Source organism: Phaethon lepturus, unplaced genomic scaffold, assembly GCF_000687285.1.
Source record: "Phaethon lepturus isolate BGI_N335 unplaced genomic scaffold, ASM68728v1 scaffold1278, whole genome shotgun sequence".
Taxonomy (NCBI): Eukaryota; Metazoa; Chordata; class Aves; order Phaethontiformes; family Phaethontidae; genus Phaethon; species Phaethon lepturus.
Genome location: NW_010555281.1, coordinates 27,197 through 47,333, shown reverse-complemented (window position 1 = coordinate 47,333; position 20,137 = coordinate 27,197). Strand labels below are relative to the sequence as shown.

The following is a 20,137-nucleotide window of genomic DNA, read 5'->3' as shown; positions in this document are numbered from 1 at the left end:
CAGCAGGGAGCGGTGCAGCAGTCGCAGGCGTGAGGCAGATTGGTGGTCTCAGCGTGTTTCCCAGCGTTCTGATACACATTATACACACAAGGGGTATATAATCCATTTTGCTTAGAATGTAAGAAAACAGCAAAATACAGGCTGCTCCTGGCAAAGCCATTCCGAATGATAATTTTTCCTTTCTTCCTTTCACCAACGCTACTGACTTTACGCATAAAATTTTTCAGTATAGTAATACAGAAGCATTATTATAGTTGTTGACCAAGTAAAACAGACTCATGGTGCTCATGAATTTAATGGGGATGGTGATTGTTTTCTACCTCCTCTGAAAGATCAAAAAATTAGCAAATCTCCCCTTAAGCACTGTTCACCTTAAATTTTCCTTGGCTGCATTTTATCCCACTGTGCCTAGTCATATATTCGTGTATTATCTTGAAGGAGTTTTTTCCTTTCTCAACGTGTTTATCCTTCAAATACTTGTAGATGCTTGCATACTCCCTCTAGCCATTACTGAGTCCCACTATAGTTATTTTCTTCTTTTAGTCTTTCCTACTGCATTCCTATGTTCAGCCCATACGGAGTTGGACTATTATTCCAGCAGTCTGAAAGGAATACATACAGTGATATTGAGAAACTAATGTATTTTAAATCTGCCTATAGTGAACAGGGCTATAAGTTACCGCTATATTTACACAACTATCTTCCTCTATATTAATGTGCAGTTGAGATTAATCAAATTATTTTGTATGACTAAGTTACTTTATATTTTTTTTTCAGTGTCACACAAACTATATTCCTGTTTGTGGATCAAATGGAGACACTTACCAAAACGAATGCTTCCTCAGGAGAGCTGCTTGCAAGCATCAGAGAGAGATAACAGTGGTATCAAGAGGACCTTGTTATTCTGGTATGTAAAACATTGCTTTGTGTCACTAATGGATGATGTTGTATGTTTAGCTCTTAGTTGTATGTTTTGCCCCTAATTCCAGAGATTTCAATTTTCCTGCTTTTCCTAGAATGACATATTTCCTAGAATGATAAGGTGGAAATCCCAAGTCCTCTTTAGTGATGGAATATAGTTACAGAGAAGAAATCTGATATGCTAACAGGTTAATAAATAAACACTAAAAGTAGAAATACTTTATCTGAGAAAGGAGTTTGTGAATGCTTCTGTGGTATGTATAGAGGAGCCTTGATATTCACCAAAAGGCTTACAACAAGTTTGGAGCAGACTCCAGATTAGTCATTTCTTTAGGACTCATCTTTTGGATGTACAGAATTAGTGTGACATCCAGCAAGTGACACTGATCATCCTGACTGCCACTCTGCCTGTATCCAAGGCATCATTGTTGACTAATTTCACTGGGGTTCTTTACACTGAAGGCATGCATAACTCTTAAAAAATCGTTGCACCTCACGTTTCTAATGGACTGCCCTTTTCTGTCTTTCCACATGTCTAAAACATAGGTTTTCCACACACTTAAAATACGTGGCACAGGTTTTCACTGTCTCGAATATTGATGAGATACATCCAACATGCTCTTGGACACAGAAACTTTAGCCACCAGAGGTTTGCTGAACCTCTGGACAGATTCAAAAGACACATTGCTGGCTTCCTCAGAATTAGATTAAATGACTCAGTAGCATCAACAACTGCATTCTTTGATACATAAATAACACACACAAAAATTTAAGTTGTGGGACATCCTTCATCTTTTGATACAGAATAGTTACCAGGATTAGCCTAAGCAGTATGGTGGTCAAAAGCACGATGACAGACCAGGTGCACACTCCTAGCTAGCTTTACGTTGTCTAGTCTAGTTATCAGTGACAATTCAGAGGTAGCAGCCTGGAACACCCTGGTAGCTGCAACATCCTAGCTGGAAATTAGGGTAACTATTTGGGCAGCATACCTAGGCCAAGTTCCTTGCTGCTGCTGCCAGTCCCAGAGCTGCCTCATTGAAACGCAGCTTGGCTGTGTTTTACACGGGCTGCTCTAATGCCTTTGACTGCAGCACAGACCGATGCCGAGATTTGGGGTTGTTTACCAAAGCCCAAGACGATCTATGATGTTGGTCCTAGAACTGGAGGAAACCTGTGTTTTATGCCCGGCTCAGCCCCGTAATTCCAGCATACCTCAGACAGAAGACTGAAACTACCTTCTTTCTCCATCTCCCACGTGTAAATTATCTCCAGAAGCTGCAGAAATAGGAAAAAAATGCATTACAGTTTTGGAGCGCTTGCATATTCCTGTAACAACACCCAAGAAGTATGAAGGTTTGAACTGAGGATGTATAAGTAAATATTTTTTTAATTTCATGCCCAAATTGTTTTAAGAAACAGACTCACAACATGAAAGTTTCTTTCCCTCACTAAAACAAAATACTAGGATAATGTTTTGGGAACAACAAAAAAGGTGATTATATGCGTTCTACCATGCTAAGAAAAAGACATTTCAAAATGAAAAATTGAATTTCTCAGCCTCAGGTTGCTGGCAGCTAATTACTACGTTACTCAGCTAGTAAGGGATTTTTTTTTTAACCTCCCTCTCCTTTTCTTTAAGTCCTACATAAAACTGAGGAAACGCAGCATAATTTTTAGCACTTAGTGTAATAGATCAAGTCGTGCTGAGACACAGTTGACCAGAAGGCACTGAGAACACATTTCCAAAACTGAGGAAGCAATTCAGGCCATACTGCATCTACACTGGTGCAATTTAAAGCGCTTCAGCGGGGCTCTACCAGAACGGTACCTGCGACCCCGAGTGTCCAACATGCTCTGCCCGTCGAAAAAATAATGGATGATACAAGCCATCCTCTGGAACCTGTTTGTGCCCTGGACATTGAGAAGTCAATGTATTTGTACTTATGATCTATAACACATATATGTTGAGAATCAAGTGCCCAAATTAAAAAATCCTTTACAGACCCCCATTCATGTTCACTGAGCGCTTCCAAATTTTCTATGAAAATGCTTTGCTCTGGGACATCATTGGGAGCTAAATACAGATTTGATGGTCTCCTAGCAGAGTTTCAGTTTTTCAAAGCTTCATTCTCACGGCTCACACCTGAGAAAATAGGGTGACATTCACCCATAGTGTTGTAACAACCTTTTAATATTTAAAGTACATCAGACTTCTGAATCTCATACAAGAATTAAATATTTCGTGTTTGCTAGGGATTGATACCTTTTGAAGCTATGGCACTGCAACAGACTACTGAGTAATTTAATCAGACCTATTTCTTGGCGGGTTTTGATTAAATTTTTACAGTCATGGGTGATTTAACAGCAAAATTCCCTTTGTCCGAGTGCTATCAGGGTTGCAAGATCCTAAAATAAGCGACATTTCAAAAAAGAGTCAATCATAGGTGCTTCAGGATTGAACAAAATGCAAATTTTGACATTAAAAATGGCGTTTTAGAGAAAGGTAAGAGAATGTATGGCTGAAGTTTTCAGGACTGCATATACAGGTCTTAACGTTGTCAAAACCCATTTTCCAATGAAGGAACATTGTTCCTTCTGTTCAAAATGCTGGGTTTACAGAGGTGTTTCTATGCCTAATTACCCCTGGCACAAGCTGTGGATGACAAGAGTCTGTGGGTTTCAGCCAATGCGTTTAGCCCCACGTTGCAAAATACAGAGAAACTACGAAAATGAGTGAAATGCAGCTTTAGTGTTCTCTGTGCCTAATACCTTAGCAGACCTTTGAGAAACGATGGGTCTAATCAAACTATATAGAATTTTTGCCTACACCTAACCTGGCCTTTTGCATTCAGAAAGAAGCAGCCATCCTGTCTGCGACTGGGTGGAGGCAAACAGGGCTGCGAAGCGAAGTCTTTGCCGGTAGTTAATTCCCATCTCCCCTCCACAGCTTCTCCTCCTTGCTCTGTGGATTATGTTATGAATAAGGTCAGAGCACCGTCCCAGCCTTTTCCTTTTGTTTTTTATTTCTCACCCTTATCAGTTCCCTGTTTGCAGTTCAGCCCACAGCCAAATGCAGAGATGGGACCATCCGACAGGGCATGGGGAGATGGCAATACCTACACCAGGACTCCTGCCAAGCTCTCAACATCAGCGGTCTTGCTGCGGACCTGAAACCTTGATCAGTTCATAAAGGGTCACGTTACACTGAAATTCATTCATGGTATGCCATCCTCTATTGGAGGTTATCCTGAACTGGCTTGCTAAACATTTAAGAAACCAGGAAGAGAAGGTGGTCAGGATGCTCAGAGTATTGAGGAGGAGCATCGCCCAAGTCCCTTCATTTCTTCTGTGCCTTTTTGTTGGTGAATTTATTGCCTTTTATTAGTTTAAATAAAATAAATTAATTTAGTAAATAAGAAATAGACCTTCATGATTCATTTCTAAGAATGACACAGCCACGATTTTGACTGTTGTTGGATTTACATTATATGCACATGAAATGTATCCACATAATGATGTAGTACTTGATATATTATACTTATAGATTCTCAGTGTATTGTATGTATTTGGAAGGCACAATCCTTTTGGAAGAACTTTTGGAAGGGTCACTTTTTGGAGAACCACAGTGCTTTTTCTAGTGGGATTTCGAAATTAAAAAAAAAATTAAAAAAATTAAAAAAAAATTAAAAAAAAAAAAAAAAAACTGTTTGCAGAAGCAGAAACAAACACTGTAGCTCTGGTAGATTTAAGGAATGATTCTCTGAAGAGTAGCTTTAACTTGATGTTCTTCAGTCTGAAGTAATCGAACTCTTACCCTGAATTTGAATGCACTGGTTTTTACAGTAAATGTGGGGTTGTTTTGTTTCTTTTTTTTTTGTGGGAGGCTCTCAGTGAAGCATAATTAGAGGCATACATTGTCCTGAAAAGAAATATAATAAACTCATTTTAATCCTTTTGAGGGAGTTAAGGAAGAAATTCTAGGCAACTCACTCCTAGATTAAGAAAGTGTGAAAATAACTCTTTATGCTCTCACAAGAAAGCCATAACAAACCTGAAAACCTACTATAAAAAATACATTCATTCTGAGAGCTGACAGAGACCCTTACTCCCAGATTCAGCGCAGTGCAGGAGCTTGCCTGTCCAGCCTGCAAGGAGGGTTTGTGACAGCACAGCGTCACCCTTCCGTCATGACAAAATGTTTTGGAAGCAAAGAACAAGGCATACACAGACATACCTCATCAACACATGGCAGGATTTCATATCCCGTACTTTTTTTATTTTTTGCATGGCATAATTAAGCAGGAAACGGCTACCAGGATGATGCAATAGCAAAGGTCTTTTCCCAGAAGACATCAAGGCAAATGGACATTCCCTACGCACAGCCCGGCAAGGTGGAGGTTAAAAGCCTATCTCCAGCAGCCGGAGGCCTTGCAGCTGCTGGCAATTAGGCTTGTCAGCATTCCTTCCCAAAAGCTCCTGCTGGCATATCGAAATCAAGGGTAATTGCTAGCAGGCAGCCCTCCTGCTCCCGGAGCGCGGGGTGGCTGCGCTGGCGTACGCCTTCACAAGCTGCTTTTGTGCGGCAGCGGCAGCGCCGCTCTGCCGCCGGCACCGGGAAGCTGGAGCTTGTTTTGGCCTCTGCGCGGGCTGGTGGCTGGAAGCGGGCTGTGCTGGTTTCAGGTCTCTTCCAAAGCACCTGGCTGTTTGCGCTGCCGGTGGGAGATTTGGGGGTCCGTGCTGCCACCGGAGCCCCGCACCGCGCTGAGGAACAAGCGAAAGTTAAAAGCTCTCACGGAGCAATGCAGTAGCGCTCTCTTTGCCACGTCTGGTGCTAACTGTAGGTCAGGATGGTCTTCTTTGGTAGCCTATATACTTACCTCATGTAAATGAGTTGTACTGCTTGGATTTCCTTAATGAAACAATACTGCATCATAAGGCATAATTCTCAGTGACTCAATGGTGCCATTTTATATGGGATTGTCTCCTTTGTCAGTAAAGTGGGTCACTATTGATGGAACAAGAGCCCTTCTGTTTTTGCATTAAATTCTGTTAGGTTAGTAGCTCGGTCTATTAGACATGGAATAGTGGTATAGGAGGAAAGAAAGGAAAATTTAGGCAGAGGAAAAAAACCTCTTTATTCCTGATACTCCATGTGACAGGAGATTATTTTTAATATGTGAACTGACCCAGTAATGTGGAATTTCGCACTTTCATCCACGCATTAGAGGGAATTATTCTTAGAAATATAACTGCTTAAAGAAAAAGGAGGGGAGGAAACCGAGCAAATGGAGGGTTTGGTTTTTTCTCCGATGTGAATGAGCTTATACATGGAAGTAAGAACCCCGCTCTTCTCTCTCTCTCTGGTGTCCTTCTTCTTTCAGATTTGTGGAAATAGATTCAGCTGCCTTCTCCATCACCAAAGCATCATGAAAGGAGAGGTGTGGGATGAGCAGAGCGTGTGCTCTGCTCCTCTCCTCATCTTCCAGAGGAGCTGAGCTAGCGGGGATGGGGAGCAATTCACTGACAGTAATTGCCATCCCATCCTCTCCTCTCCACCTCCTTTGAGCAAGAAAGACCGAGGGGGGTTTCTGACTCAGAGTGTGTGTTTAAGGGCTTGTCTTTACTGCCGTGCTAGCCGCGGACGCTGCCCGGCGGGGTGCACATCCCCGTACAAAATCCCTAGCCAGCTCCGTAATGCTCTGGGGTGGAGTTAGTTGGCCTGGGGTTTTGAGGAAGCTCAAGTCCTGCTGACGCTCGGACTGCTAATGCAAAAGGGATGCAGCCACAAGCTGTCACCCCTCAGATGCTAATCCAGTCAGTCTAATGTCAATGAAATAACTATGCCATTAGAGCATCCTTACCCGAAGTGATTGACTCGGCTGAGAGGAGCTATTTTGTAGTTGGATGACTTAAGCCAACTTTACTTTGAGGACCAGTTGTCTTCTGGAGGTACTTCTGCAGTCAGGTGATTTATACATTACTCTTTCATGTACCACTCCCAGGGCCAGAGGGTAAAAAATATAAATATTACAAAAATCAGACTCTACGCTTCATCTGATTTGGGTTTAACAAATTTCAACCTCCAACAGTTGAAAAAAGGCTAAGAAAGCAATTTTAGTTTTCAGTACTGAATGGTGCTGTTCCTTGAGTAAAAGTATCTTTTCAGGGGAGAGAGAGGGTAGGGCACACTAAGCATGGGCAAAGCGTATTAAAGGATGCCAGACTTTACGTGGGATGTTTGTTTTTACACCTGGCTCATGAAATGTAACACCTGTGTAACATTTTACAGCGGCAATTTCCTGAACAGCTGCTCCTGGAGCAATATTTTCATTTGCTTTCTTTTTTTTTTCTCCCCTTCTGTTTCTTTTTCAGATAATGGCTCTGGGTCAGGAGAAGGAGGTGAGTACCAAACCCTGGTCACACTTGCTTTTGGTCTTTCTTTTTTACTATATGTGTGTCAGTTTTATGTACATGCTTGCTGTATACCACATGAATTAAGAAAAAATTACAACAACTTAAAAATAAGCTTTAACAGTGCAGTTTTGTCTGACCATCTCAGAACAGTATTTGTATAGCAATAGGTTGTAGTCTGCATTTGACCAATGTTGTTCTTTCAGATTAGACCTGTATCATTTTTCATTTGTTGCCAGAAATATAGTGTAATATTTAGATCCCTGTTTCACCTGTATTTTGCTCCTGGAAATGTCCATTCACAATACATTTCTTACCTTTTTTTTCCTTGCATTCTTTTCTTAGTCTCTACAATGTCTAGTTATTACTTTATCCTTGGTCAAACATGTTGCCTAAAATATATAATGATTATAGTATGATACCTGGTTTTACCAAAAATTTTACATGTTTCTGTTCAAAGCTGTATATTCAAAGAAGGGGTGCAGCACAGCTAGAATTAGTAGAAGTGTCCCTATCTTTGAAGACAGATTAACCTCCTTCCAAGGATTAAAAAAAAAAAAAAAAATTATCTTTGGTGCTACTAGCAAGAATACATATAGAATGAAAAATATGAGATATAGATATTTACAGACACAGGAAAAGCCATTTTGCTTTTGGGCTTTGCTTGTATTAAGAAAGTGTTGCAGTTCATACTTGATAGGCTGGAGTTTTGAAATGCCAGAAATCTTGTATAGCTGCATGAAAATGTGCTTTTGTGGAAAATGATCTGTGGCATCACTGTGTGGCTAAACATAACAGTTAACTAACATTAAATGTAACAGATAACTTTCCAAAAAATCAGGATCTAGCTCCCTCTTTTTTCAGGTATCGAGTGAAAGGAAGGCATTTCCCTCCCCTTTAATAGGATGCTATCAGTAAATTCCTGGGCTGCTGCTAGCACATGGCCATTCTCACCTTTGTTTCCTTTGGGAGCAGTGTCTGAAGGAACAATTTTCTGCTCAAACACTGCCTCTTGTTACCTTCACTGGTGACTATTTTTTTAAAGCTCTTCTTCCTGAGATTGCCTCACGCTCTTTTCAGCAGAAGCTCTGTTTGCTTCGCCTTCCCCCTTTGTTACCCAGCCTGTTATTCTGCTACAGCTGCTCCCTGCAAGCCAAGCGTTGCTTGCCTCCGTGCCGCTAAGTACTCCTTATAGGAGACAGATGACAGTCCACATTCAACTTTTATTTTTGGAACAGTTTTAGAAAAGTTTGAATGCTGTTGGGATTTTTATTTTTTCAGTATTTCCCAATCAGATACAAAAGTCCCCATTAAAGTCCCTTGTAAATGTTACTGTGTTGGTCTGGAAGAGATTGGCAGCCAACTGACAGATGTGGGGATTCTCTGGGTAATTTTATGAACACTTTGGAGAAAAGCAGGACAGAACATGCAGTGTTTTGTTGATGAGGCTGCCCACTGAGGAGGTGAAATGTCCGAGTTCAAATGTACTCGTTGCTTGATTTAGGGCAGGAGACTGAACCAGGTCCACTGTCTCTTGGTAAGAGAGGTCCAAAATGAGTCTCCTTTGGTCACTGCTCTTGTGGTCATTCTCACTTGAAATATTCATTGAGCCTGGGACAAAGGGAGCGGGAGGAAGGTGACCGCCTGGAAGTTGGGAGGATGCATGCTATAGAAAGGCTTTGTTATCTGGGACTCAGCGTGCCAGTGAACTTTAATTATTTATGCAAAATAGAATGGCATCAGCTGAGGAGATACGGTGGTCCCTCCACGCTACCTTGCAGCAGTGGTTAGTAGTTAGTGTCTTGGGAGGTGGAATACATAGGTTCGGTTCACTTCAGGCAGAAAGAATTGAATCTGGGTCCCTTGGCCCCAGGTGAGTATCTGCACAGCCTGGGTATGGAATAAAGAAGGGACAACATACCCACTACCTCCTCCAGCAGTGTTGTGATGTTAGCCACATTTGGCTTTCTTCGGAGTACCTTGTGGCCAACTGAAGTGTTCCCGCTTCTGCCAAGTATGCAAACAGTCAGTTTTAGTTCTTAATTTTAGATAGAAAAAAATATTTTAAACAACCAAAAATTGAAAATCCTGCTTGGCACTTCTTCTTTTTCTGGATACATCTAGACTATTTGTGACACACTGAATTTGTACTGTCCTCATCCACCTTCCTCACTAAACTGGGTGTTGCGTAATACCTCTGTAGAACAACTGGCTAGTCTTCAGCATGTTGAGTCATTTTCTGTGTCTGAAAGCAATCCTCCAAAGGACAGAATCAACTGTTGCTTTGATTACCAAACTCTGCTCTGGCCAAAAACTCAAGGGTATTTTTGTACTCACAATATTTTTGTATCTGGAATTGTTTTTGTTCCATTATTCAAGTAACTGTAAAAGTGAGGAGACATTAAAACCATCGAAGACACACTACAAGTTAAGGGAATTTAGAATTAAAACCAAACTTCTAAAAGAATGCTGAACCTCTTGAGGATGGAGGTGCATTGTTCGGGGTCCAGACAAGGAAGCAGGGCAGAAACCAGGCAGAGCATGATCTGCAGGGTAGGGGTGCTCCCTGGTGCATACCACAATCCTGCCTCCCTGGTTATTCCAGCTATGGGACTGACTGGAGCACAGCACAGCTCTTTCCTGGGCCAGCTTTCCCCATTTTCTTCTGGAGGAAGCCGGGACATGCTGAGATACAATAATCGTCCAGGCCTGGTAGCCTGATACCATACTCTTGGCTAAGGGTACACAAATGGGTACCAAGTTGCATGAGGAGCTTCTGTGCCCTGTGGGTTAGGTACAGCTGCTGCTTGTAAGGACAAGGAAGCAGCAATGGAAGTGGAAAAATGGAAGTGGAAAAATAAGCAATGGAAGTGGAAAAATAAGTGAGAGAGAACCAGCAAGTGAGCAGATGTGCTAGCTTAGAGATTTCTGTTTTCTTCCTAGGATTTACATTTCCAGATGTTAATCACAGAATCAGTGTTTGCTGTGTTTCTTAAACACACAATTAGTGTGATTGTGTATGCACCAGTGATGCTTGCACACAAGGAATGGATGAGTGCAGCTGCTCGTACGTGTTCAGGGAGCATTGCAATTGCTGTGCAGGAGACGTACTGTTTTCTGGTAGATTTGTAACTGTGAAGGAAAGTACTGGGAAAGCATCTGAGTTGTGCTCTTCAGTTGCTATAGCTCTGCCCGTGACAGTCTCCACTGCTGAAATTAGCTGCTTGCCCCACGTGCAGCTGAGATTTGAGCTAGTGGTTCGCATTGTTCTCTTTCATTTTCTAGATGCAGAACAAGCTCATTAATGATTCTGAAACTTGACTTAATGCAAATTTTCCCTCCTACTCCTAAACTGTATGATGTTGAATGCATTCATTTTTTGTAAAAAAAAAAAAAAAGTAGATTTAGAACCAATTGAAAAAAACCACAAAAGTCCTCTTCCTCAAAGACTATTTCAGGCAACATCCTGCCTTAGAAATTGTGATGTGCTGCAAAAATGCTAAAGATCATGGAACTACTGATCCAGGTTCTTTCCCAAATTATGTTTACTGTTACAAATATACTAGATTTTAGGAAAAGAATTAAGACTGGGAGAATTTTTGCAGTATGCTTGAATGAGATGAAGGAGTGTAATTTTTAGGGATGACACAATTGTCAAGTTGCCCTCTGACATTCTAGATAAGCAATTTCCATTTTCTATGCTCTGATGGCACAGTGTTAATAAAGAGTTGTAATAATATGACTCATTTTGCTCATTTCAGAAGTCTGAACCTTCAATTAGAATAATAAAAATTACACTTGTGAAACCAAGCTGTTGATCACTTGTGGCAATGGGTATCTTGAAGCCACTTCTAAGAAGAGTATGGATTGTTAATTCAGAAATTAGAGAAATTCCAAAAACCTCATTACTCTACCATTATGTTTCACCGCTACAGAAAGCAATGTCAGAGAGTGGGACTCAGACCTAAAAGAGTTGCTTAGTTGAGGTCACAGCTGAAGATGGTGGGATCCTTTAGATTTGCATTTAAGACATGGGCTTCTCTTTCTAATCTCATGAATCGTTCTACAATTTCCCTGTTCTGAAGAATACAGTCATAGAACTGGCTTCTGATCCACTTTGTTTAAACAGTGGTTTGTAGAGTTTGAGGCAGAACTGGTGAAAGAGAAGTTACAGGCTCAGATTCATGTTCATCTCTGCCAGTTGTAAATTGCAACACTATTTGACCTGCTGGATGTATTTCCACAACTGTTAGATTGGGGCATGAAAAATGATCCTCAGGCTGTCATGTGTACATAAAGGAGGTAGGTTGCTAGCTTGGATGAAACATTTTCTTTTTTTCTAATAAGAATTTAAAATGTTTTATTTCTGGTGGAACCTGCCAAGTTCTCCCTGTAAAAAGAACTGTGCTGACCCGATAAAGTAGCCTCAGGAAGATTAACTTTGGTAGGTTTATATGAATGTGACTAAGGATGAGCCTTTACAATTTTTTTCTTTAAGGTGCTTTTTATGTGCAAACAGGTTTTTTTCCCTTGAATTTACAACTTGATAGCCAAGAAGGTCTAAAAAGAAGCAGTCATCTTAGTGATCTTCTTGCCCTCTTATTCTAAAAAGAGCTGGCACTCGGAATTCCTAGTGAGGTAGTTCTATCGTTTAGCTGAAGTAGCCTTCATGTTCAGAAGACCTCAGTCTTGTGTTAATGCCATTGTCCCTGTCAATATTCTAGAAAAGTTCCAAGCACGACATCGCCCAACTAGTAGTGAGACAACTGAAAGGGCAATCGGAGCCATTGGTCTAAATTCCACTCAGATTTATAATCGCATCCTACGTTATTAGAAGAAATTTTGGCCCACTGCAGATGGGGACACTGATTCTTAACGGAAAGCTTTTTGAAGATGAAGCCGATTCCTTTTTTTTCGGTCAAAGGTTTTGGTGACAAGGATAATTTGCTTTCATCTGGCAGTAGTCCTTATTGGTAAGGCTTTTTTTTGGTAGTACTTTCCATCTGGCATCCAGGCGTAGTGCAATAACTTTTGAAGGAGAACCGTGTTTCTTCTGAGCTCCCACTTCCCGTCTTTGGTAAATGAGCGCTTCTGAACTGTTCTTCCCGTGTCCCTCCCAGTAAAGGCCTTTTTTCCTGTTGCTCCAAATAGTCTTTACTTTCTCTGTTTGATACTACCAGCAAATGGCAGCTGCGATGTTGGCTTTGTGATATAGTTAGGCCTTTGCAAGGATGTGTTGAAAACCGTCAGCATGTTACGTACACCATCAAAGAGTTAACGAATGGTAATGACTTCTCAAGCCAGCTTCTCAGAGACAAATCAGTGTCCTAGAAGAGGCCGATTCTGTGCTCTAGTAATCAACCAACAAGGGTAAGATTTCTAAGTGTCCTACTATGCCTGTAACATTAATTTTTTATTCTTTTTGTTCAGCATTTATCTGTGTACCTAAGCAAAATGCACTTTTGATATTAAAAAAGATGTAATGGTAGTTAGACAGATGGCACCCAATCATTTCAGGCTTTTAAGTTAAGGAAATAATATGCTTGCAATACATATAGCTAACTTAATTATTATTAAAATAATTTGTTTTGAATTTCTAATCCCTCTGAAATTTAATAGCTAAAGTATCTTGTGATGAATATCTAGCAGATTGCATTTAGTAATTAATAAATTGATATACAGTATGTGCTTTTTAGCAGGCTGCCATCTGTTCTTTCCCCTCACTGGGGACAACACTTGCCCAGTAATTGTCACACAGTCAGGGTGGTATAAACAGACACAGTTTAGAACCTTGAATATTTTTTATTTTAATTTGTAATAACGCTACTGATTTGTTTTAATGTATTTTAATATGACTGCAGAAACTTGATGGTGATTAACACCCTGGATAGGAGGTAACATCATGTCTTTTAGCATATTTCTATAATGGTGTGCAACTTAGAAAGATTTAAGTGCCAATTCCATCACGTCGCTTGTCACCGAGTATCGCTTTAGCTTCAAATGGCCCTATTTATTTCTGTTGAGATCCTACTCCCTGCAGGTAAAATTAACACTGAACTAAAACTTGCAAGAGCTACTGTGTTTTCACCAAAGGCTCAGCAAGGCAGAGGCAAGGGGCCTGAACGTTCAGGCCTTCTGTTGGTGCAAACTTAGTCTAAGCAGGGTTCTCAGGGGGGCTGGAGCTTGCACGGAAGGACGGATTCCTCTTGTGCAGGATGGCAGATAGCAAATGAGGGCAGGTTCATCCTGCGCAGCCTGACTAGGGCCTGCAGAACGGCGTTCAGCGTGTTCATGAAATTGTGGGACGCCTCCCTTGGCCTCTGGTGACTTCCCTGTCCTTTCTGTTTTCCACCATCATCTGCTCATACATAATTTCCCTGGTGGTTACTCTGAAGTTGTTGTGTCTTCCTTTGGAGAAAAAGGAGTTAGCTGCATTCGAAGCAGGAGTGAAATGGGTGTTTGGGTCCTGCAGTGTAAAAGCTGATCCAGCGCTCCCAGTATGCCAGCTTTCCCCACTGTTATCCATGGTGTCCTGGGCACAGAAGCTAAGTAGAAGTTACAGCTGTCAAATGTGTAAAATACCTAGCATGTAACAAGGGTGGCGGTGGTAGGGAGTCTTACAGTGCGTGTCCTCAAGCCCTTTGTTTAAAAGCGCACGCGCTATCGTTATCACAACCACTGGGCAAACATATCGCCTTGGCTGGGTTGTGATTCATCGAACTTTGAACTCCTCTCCTCCAGGCACCTCGGTCATAATGAGACCAGGCATCCCTGTGTTAAACCTCTGATGCCCATTCGTGTCTTTTTCAAGACGCAGCTTGCCAGCAATTAGGACGGCTCAAAGTAGTTGTTGCGCTTGCTCTTTTGCCTGTAAGTATTTGTTTAAAACAAGTTTGCAGCTTTGTTTCAAGTTACAGGGACAATCTCCATTTTAACTAAGTGTGTCATTAAAGTTGCCCTAAAAATTAATGGAAGAGAGGATGAGTCACTAAACTGTTCAGCCCATAATGTGCGATGCTGTGTACTGTGGTATTTTGAGAGGAATTTCCAGTGCCAGCTGTGCTGAGGGAATCATGGTCTAATCACAGGGGGTTTCTTCTGTGCGTTAGGGTGCAGAGGGGATTTGCTGTGGTCCTGCATATTTTTCCAAATTCTTTTTGAGATTAGTCAATCCTATGGGATAGCACATCAGTAAAAATCACTATACTCCCAGAACAGATAGGAATTGGTTTTCAGAGAGGCTTTCGCAGACAATGGGCTCTTTATTCCACCCATACAAGGCTACTGAGTAGTTGCAGCTCTGCACGAGCTCCCCTGGGAACAGTGATAAATACATATATACAGCAGAGCTCCCTGTCCAGGCCATGCCTTGGGGCAGACCAAACTTCACCTTGATGCAGACTGATGCTTTTGCTTCAGACCTGATTGAAAGCCCTCAGCAGAAACCCAGCCATATTAGCATTGCAGGAACACGCAAACGAGTTGCTGAGGGAAGCGATTTACTGCTGGCCAATTCCTCTAGTGCTGCTGTCCATTTGCAGGCTCCTGCCCTGCAGCTCCTAGGGTGGAGCTGGCCATCTTCTGCAGAGCAATAATGACTCGAGGAGAAGTGTTAGGGAGCACTGCAGCTCAGAGGGACATCTGGGAGTCACACATCCCGTCCTTGTGCCTCATTTCTTTTGAAGGACGGAGCATTAATGAGGTGCTGCCCTGAAACACGAAAGGAAGCTGAAAAGAGAGGGAAAATGAGCTTTCACTCAACGTAAAATTAAGATGTCAAAGAAGAGAATTAATCAAGATACCAAAGAAAATGAGGAGAAGAAATTCTGTAATCATCTATACATCAACATTAGAAGCCTGCATAATAAACAAGAGGAGTTGAATTGCTCATTTAGGAGCATATTTTAACCTAATTGATATTACTGAAACCTGCCAGGAAGATCTGATTGATTGGAATATTAAAATTAATGGCTATAACATATTTGGGAACATGTGGGGGAGAAAGGAAAAGGGAGGGACAATCTGCCAAAGGATGCGTTGCTTATTGGGAGACATTTGCACCAGAGAAACTTATGCTGTCAAATATTAATGGGTTAACTTATTTTAACAGCACACAAGTGGGGTACTGAAAATGTCTGCTACCAATCCAGGCTGAAAAGCAGTATTTATCCATTCTGTATCAGTGGGAAAAGGTAGATTTTCTTCAAGGACTTCAGTCTAAAGTATATGCAGTGTCTCATGCTGCTGGTACTAAAACATCATGCAGCTAGTACTAAAGGAGCTTCTAAAAATTATAGATTGCTATTGCCTAACTTGGAAATGTTACCTCAATACATGTTCATCTGTATTACACCTCATTCTGACAGGTGTAAATTACTAGTACCCGAGGTGCAGGTGTTCTTGACTTGCACATATTTATTATATGCAAACAAAGTACAGATAAATAATTCTATATGCATGAGGTCCAGCAAGTTCTGATCAAGAAAAAAAGGCCACACTTTTTCTAAAACAAATCTAATTTTAAAAGGTAGAAAAAGCAATTTTAGAGGGGGAGGGCAAGAGAGAGAAGTTTACACTGAATAGCATATAGGAACAATGAACAAGTAGTTGTGGACTACTGTTTCTGAAAATGAAAAGGTGCTGGGGCATTCACAGGGAGCAGAACTAAAGCCGGTGAGGAAGGTTGTGCATGTGTGCATGCGTGTGTCTATCTGTGACTTCTTTAGCTCCATTAGAGAATAGAAATGCTAATAGTGCAGCAAAAGTGCTCTGTAAAGCATTCTGGTTGTATTTGTAGCCACGTCAAATAGTATATATAGGATATGATGAAATATTTTCCATGCTAGCAGTACTGCAGAAGGATATTAAGCACCAAATGTTGAAGACAGATGTTTTGTAGCCAGCAGGTCTGGCTCGTTTGCACCTGAAAGCTTTAAAACTGGGTGGTAAAGAGCTCTCTGAGCTGATGAGTACTTTTTAGTCTCTTTTTCTTCAATAGAACAATGAGAAATAATGTACAAATATTTTGAGAAAAGATAAATGTGATGATCGAGGGGACCACAGCCTCTCATTCTGGCATCCATCTGAACCAAAGCGGTGGAATAGATGGTAGAAGAATCAACTGAATATAGAATTAAGGGAGAGGAAAATATTTAATGCCAGTCATCATGGGTTCATGGAAAGCCTTTACTGAGAAATTTACTACTTTTTAAACTTATTTTTCCAGGAAAGACATTTGTACAACAGAACATTTTGTGTAAGTATACCACCTCAAAATGATAACCTTTCTCAATCAATCGAAGGCAATCTCTCATACAAGTCTAACTAGAGGGTGTAACATCCACACAGTGCAATCTGATGCGCAAAAATATTGCCAATCAATGGATCATTAAATGTTAAGGAATCGTTACAAAATGAGTGTGTTTCTAGGGACTTTCTTGCGCTGGTGACCCCTTCCACTGGTGACCTAGGAGCAAATCAGTCAGTACTGATCAGGTGTGGGTGACAGAGGAGAGATCACTGAGCTAACAAGATGCAAAAGCAGTCAGGATTTTGATGTCTGAGGACAGAGTTATATGTAGCAAGCCCAGGATCTACGTCATTTGTCCTGGATGTCAGCCTCCCTCCTACAGACTGACGACCCTGAAAGGGACTCATTGAGGAATAAAGTGAATGTGAATAATAATGGTCAGTGCAGAAAAATGGTGAAAAATTAATATGATTGTTGGATGTTTTAACTGAAGTATATCATATATGGTATTTGGCTTTGATGACAACTCTTCTGGAGCAGTGTGTCCAGCTCTTGTACCTGTAGCTCTGGAGGGTGTTAACATGCTGGGGAAGGGCATCAAGTGTCATAACAGCAAAAGGAATGGAAATACCATGAATGAAAGCCATGAGCCATGACAGCCATTTGTTTAACTTATTCAAACTGTAGGAGATCATTTATTGGCATGAAAAGTGAAATCTGACAGTAAAGGACACTTTAGGATGCCAAACACAGTCGTAGGAATGTGGTATCTAGAAAGAAGGAAAAATCAAGTAAGATGTACATTTGTAAAGCTAATAGCAAATGACCTCTACTGCAACTTAGAGCGGTGATAGAATTTCTACAGTAGGAATTTTGTAATAAAGTTTGATATGTATTAATGTTTGAAAAATGCACAGCATGCTTTAGACAGAAGTTAGAGATGTTCATCTGCACTATTCTTCATGTAAGCACAGCCCCACAGGTAGGAGGGAGAGATTCCCTTCAGCCAAGATCCAGGAAAATTAGGAAGGAGTCTTGTGGATATTTTTTTTCTTACTTACATTTAAAGAATGTAAATGCAGCTTTTTAATTGGTGGTGTTTGAACTGTTGCCACAGCACATAAATGTGCTATGAGAAGGAGAATCGCTTTGATCTCTGTCCATCCGACAGCCTTGTGTAGTCAGCCTTACACCACTATGATACTGTGATACGTTAAATGGTTCTTGACTCTCTCTGCAGATTTCTGTGGTTGTTTTCCTGTTTTTCAAATGTCTAGCTCTCCTTTATGGCTTTGCTAAAAAATAGGAGTGACTAATGGTAGTGAAACCGTAAGAGTATACTTGTATTTCTCCTCTACTCAGTGAAGAGTTTTGATGTCCATGTCAACACTAGGATTGGTGCAGATGTTTTTAGGATCAGAATATTTGAGACATTAATTTCACTGTTTAGGGACATAGCATTTCTACCAGTTTCTTGTTAAGATGACTTTTTTTCATTTAGTCCTGGATGACTAATCAGAGTAGTATGGAAAATATAGCACCGCATATATGATACAGGAGCACAGTGTAATCCCATCATCAGAAACAGAAAAGAAATGCAAGCAGTAACCTTGCATAAGGATATCTGTAATTAAAGACTGCCAAAGGAAATAGCATTCAAATGCCCACTACCTAATATTCAAGGACATTAAAAGGCACAGGGTTCACACATTATTACTACCAATTAAGATTAAATATGACTGGGACACATCAATGCTGGTTGTGTGTCTGGTGGGGTGAGAATGAATACAGATCACTGAAATAAGAATAAAGGAAGCGTCAATTAGTGAAGCATTAGTGTTTTCAGGGATGCTTTCTTGTCACTGGTACAGTTCTATTAAACTCCAGTTGCCTGAATTTGAAAAAGGGAACACTTTTAAGGTTAATAGCCTCAGTATATGATAACTTCATGTTGACAATATACCTGAAGGCATATTGGAATGGATTTAGGGAAGCTAAATCAGAGCTTAGTAAGAAAGCCATGCTTTCTGATAACAATACCTTATTTTTTTTAGAGTATGAAGGATCTGGGACAGAAGTTCAGAGAAAACACTCAAAATGTGGAGTTTGCAAATATAGGGCTGAGTGTGATGAAGATGCAGAAAATGTTGGGTAAGTAGTAAGCTTTCCTTTACAATATCAGTGAACAAAAAGGTTAAAAAAAGAAAAAATATGTGATCATCTGCTTGACTATGTTTGTTCCTACTAATTGAAGCTTTAATGCTGTCCAATAATAATGTGTTTGATATGTGTCTGTAAAGAACAAACCACCTGCAGTTGCAAAGGGAGAAAACAACAAAGAGGTATATTGGAGAATCTTTATAAAATCCTTTTCAAACAAAGGACCTTGATTTGTTTTATCTTGGCAACAAAGAAAACCAAAACCAAACAGGAATGCAAAATAAATACTGATGATTCATCTCTGAGATTTTGTTTTTTTTCTGCTTGTTCATAAAGTATTATAGGCAGTTGTTTCCATCAGTGCAAAGCTTGGATCTAAACATGAAGTTGACCTGGGGACCTGAACCAGTCACTTTTTCCAAACTTGCTGTGCCACTTTACCTCCCACATTGCACCCAGGGGAAAACTGATGAAAAATACCAGCCGCTTGTCAGAGCTCAAATGACGGATCAAGAAACAAGAGGATTTTAAAGACAATCCATAATGCACAAGCAGATGCACCAAATTTCCCCGCTCAAGGTCCTTGATGGCTAGAGTATACCCTGGCTGTCCAGTCTCTCTGTAGGTGGCTGTCAGAAGGGGCAGAGACATCAAGGAGGAAAAGGCTCCTTCAGACAGCCCTGTGAGTCATTAGAGTTTGTTGGGAGGTAAAAGTAGTCCCATGTAACTGATGGGGCTTTGTTTTCCCACAGCCGTTGTCCTAGCAGTGTGGAAGAAGCTGAACTAGGGTCTGGGCTGACGGCTGCGGTCGCAGCTGCAGAGGCAGCATGTGAGGGTGTTCGAGAGATGCGCAAATGGTGTGTTTTTGTGTACATGGAGGGAACAGCATCTCAGAATAAGAGTGCCTGATCATTGCTAATCGTGGAAAGCATCACTTTCCCTTCTGTCTTCCAGCTGGAATCCATTTCATGTTGAAATATGTCTTAATTGCACAAAATTTTATTATAGGATATCAGCGTGAAGAAATCTCAGTCAGTAAAGCAGCTTAGCACTAATATTTAAGATGTATATTCAAGATTAAATCATAGTGTATAAGGGAAACCAAAATGGTAATAGTACTCATGAATACTAGCATGATACTTCACAACTCATAAAATGTCACGGTACCAAAGTAGGCTTGCTCTTTTGTGGAGAGACAAATGAGCTGTAGCTGGTTTTTTTTTTTTGTAATACTAATAATTTTCTGCAATATTGCCTTGGTCTGTTTCATTGATGACTGGCAAGATGGGTATGGATTTATTTGTTATATACACTGAAATGTGCTCTTGGCTTTGGAAAATAAATCCTGAAGTATTCGACTTCAGTAAAAGCTTGCCTATTCATTCTATACTT

At 40.7% G+C, this 20,137-nt stretch overlaps 1 protein-coding gene across 1 annotated transcript in view; it reads left to right on the top strand.

The window, feature by feature from the left end:
• Positions 1 to 20,137, top strand: part of TMEFF1 (transmembrane protein with EGF-like and two follistatin-like domains 1) — a gene marked incomplete at its 5' end in the record, with an annotated part of 50,425 nt that overhangs the window by 3,442 nt on the left and 26,846 nt on the right. The window contains 3 exons of the mRNA XM_010292093.1: positions 778 to 907; positions 7,297 to 7,323; positions 18,640 to 18,736. Coding sequence (XP_010290395.1) covers positions 778 to 907; positions 7,297 to 7,323; positions 18,640 to 18,736 — 254 coding nt within the window. The remainder of the gene's footprint in view (positions 1 to 777; positions 908 to 7,296; positions 7,324 to 18,639; positions 18,737 to 20,137) is intronic.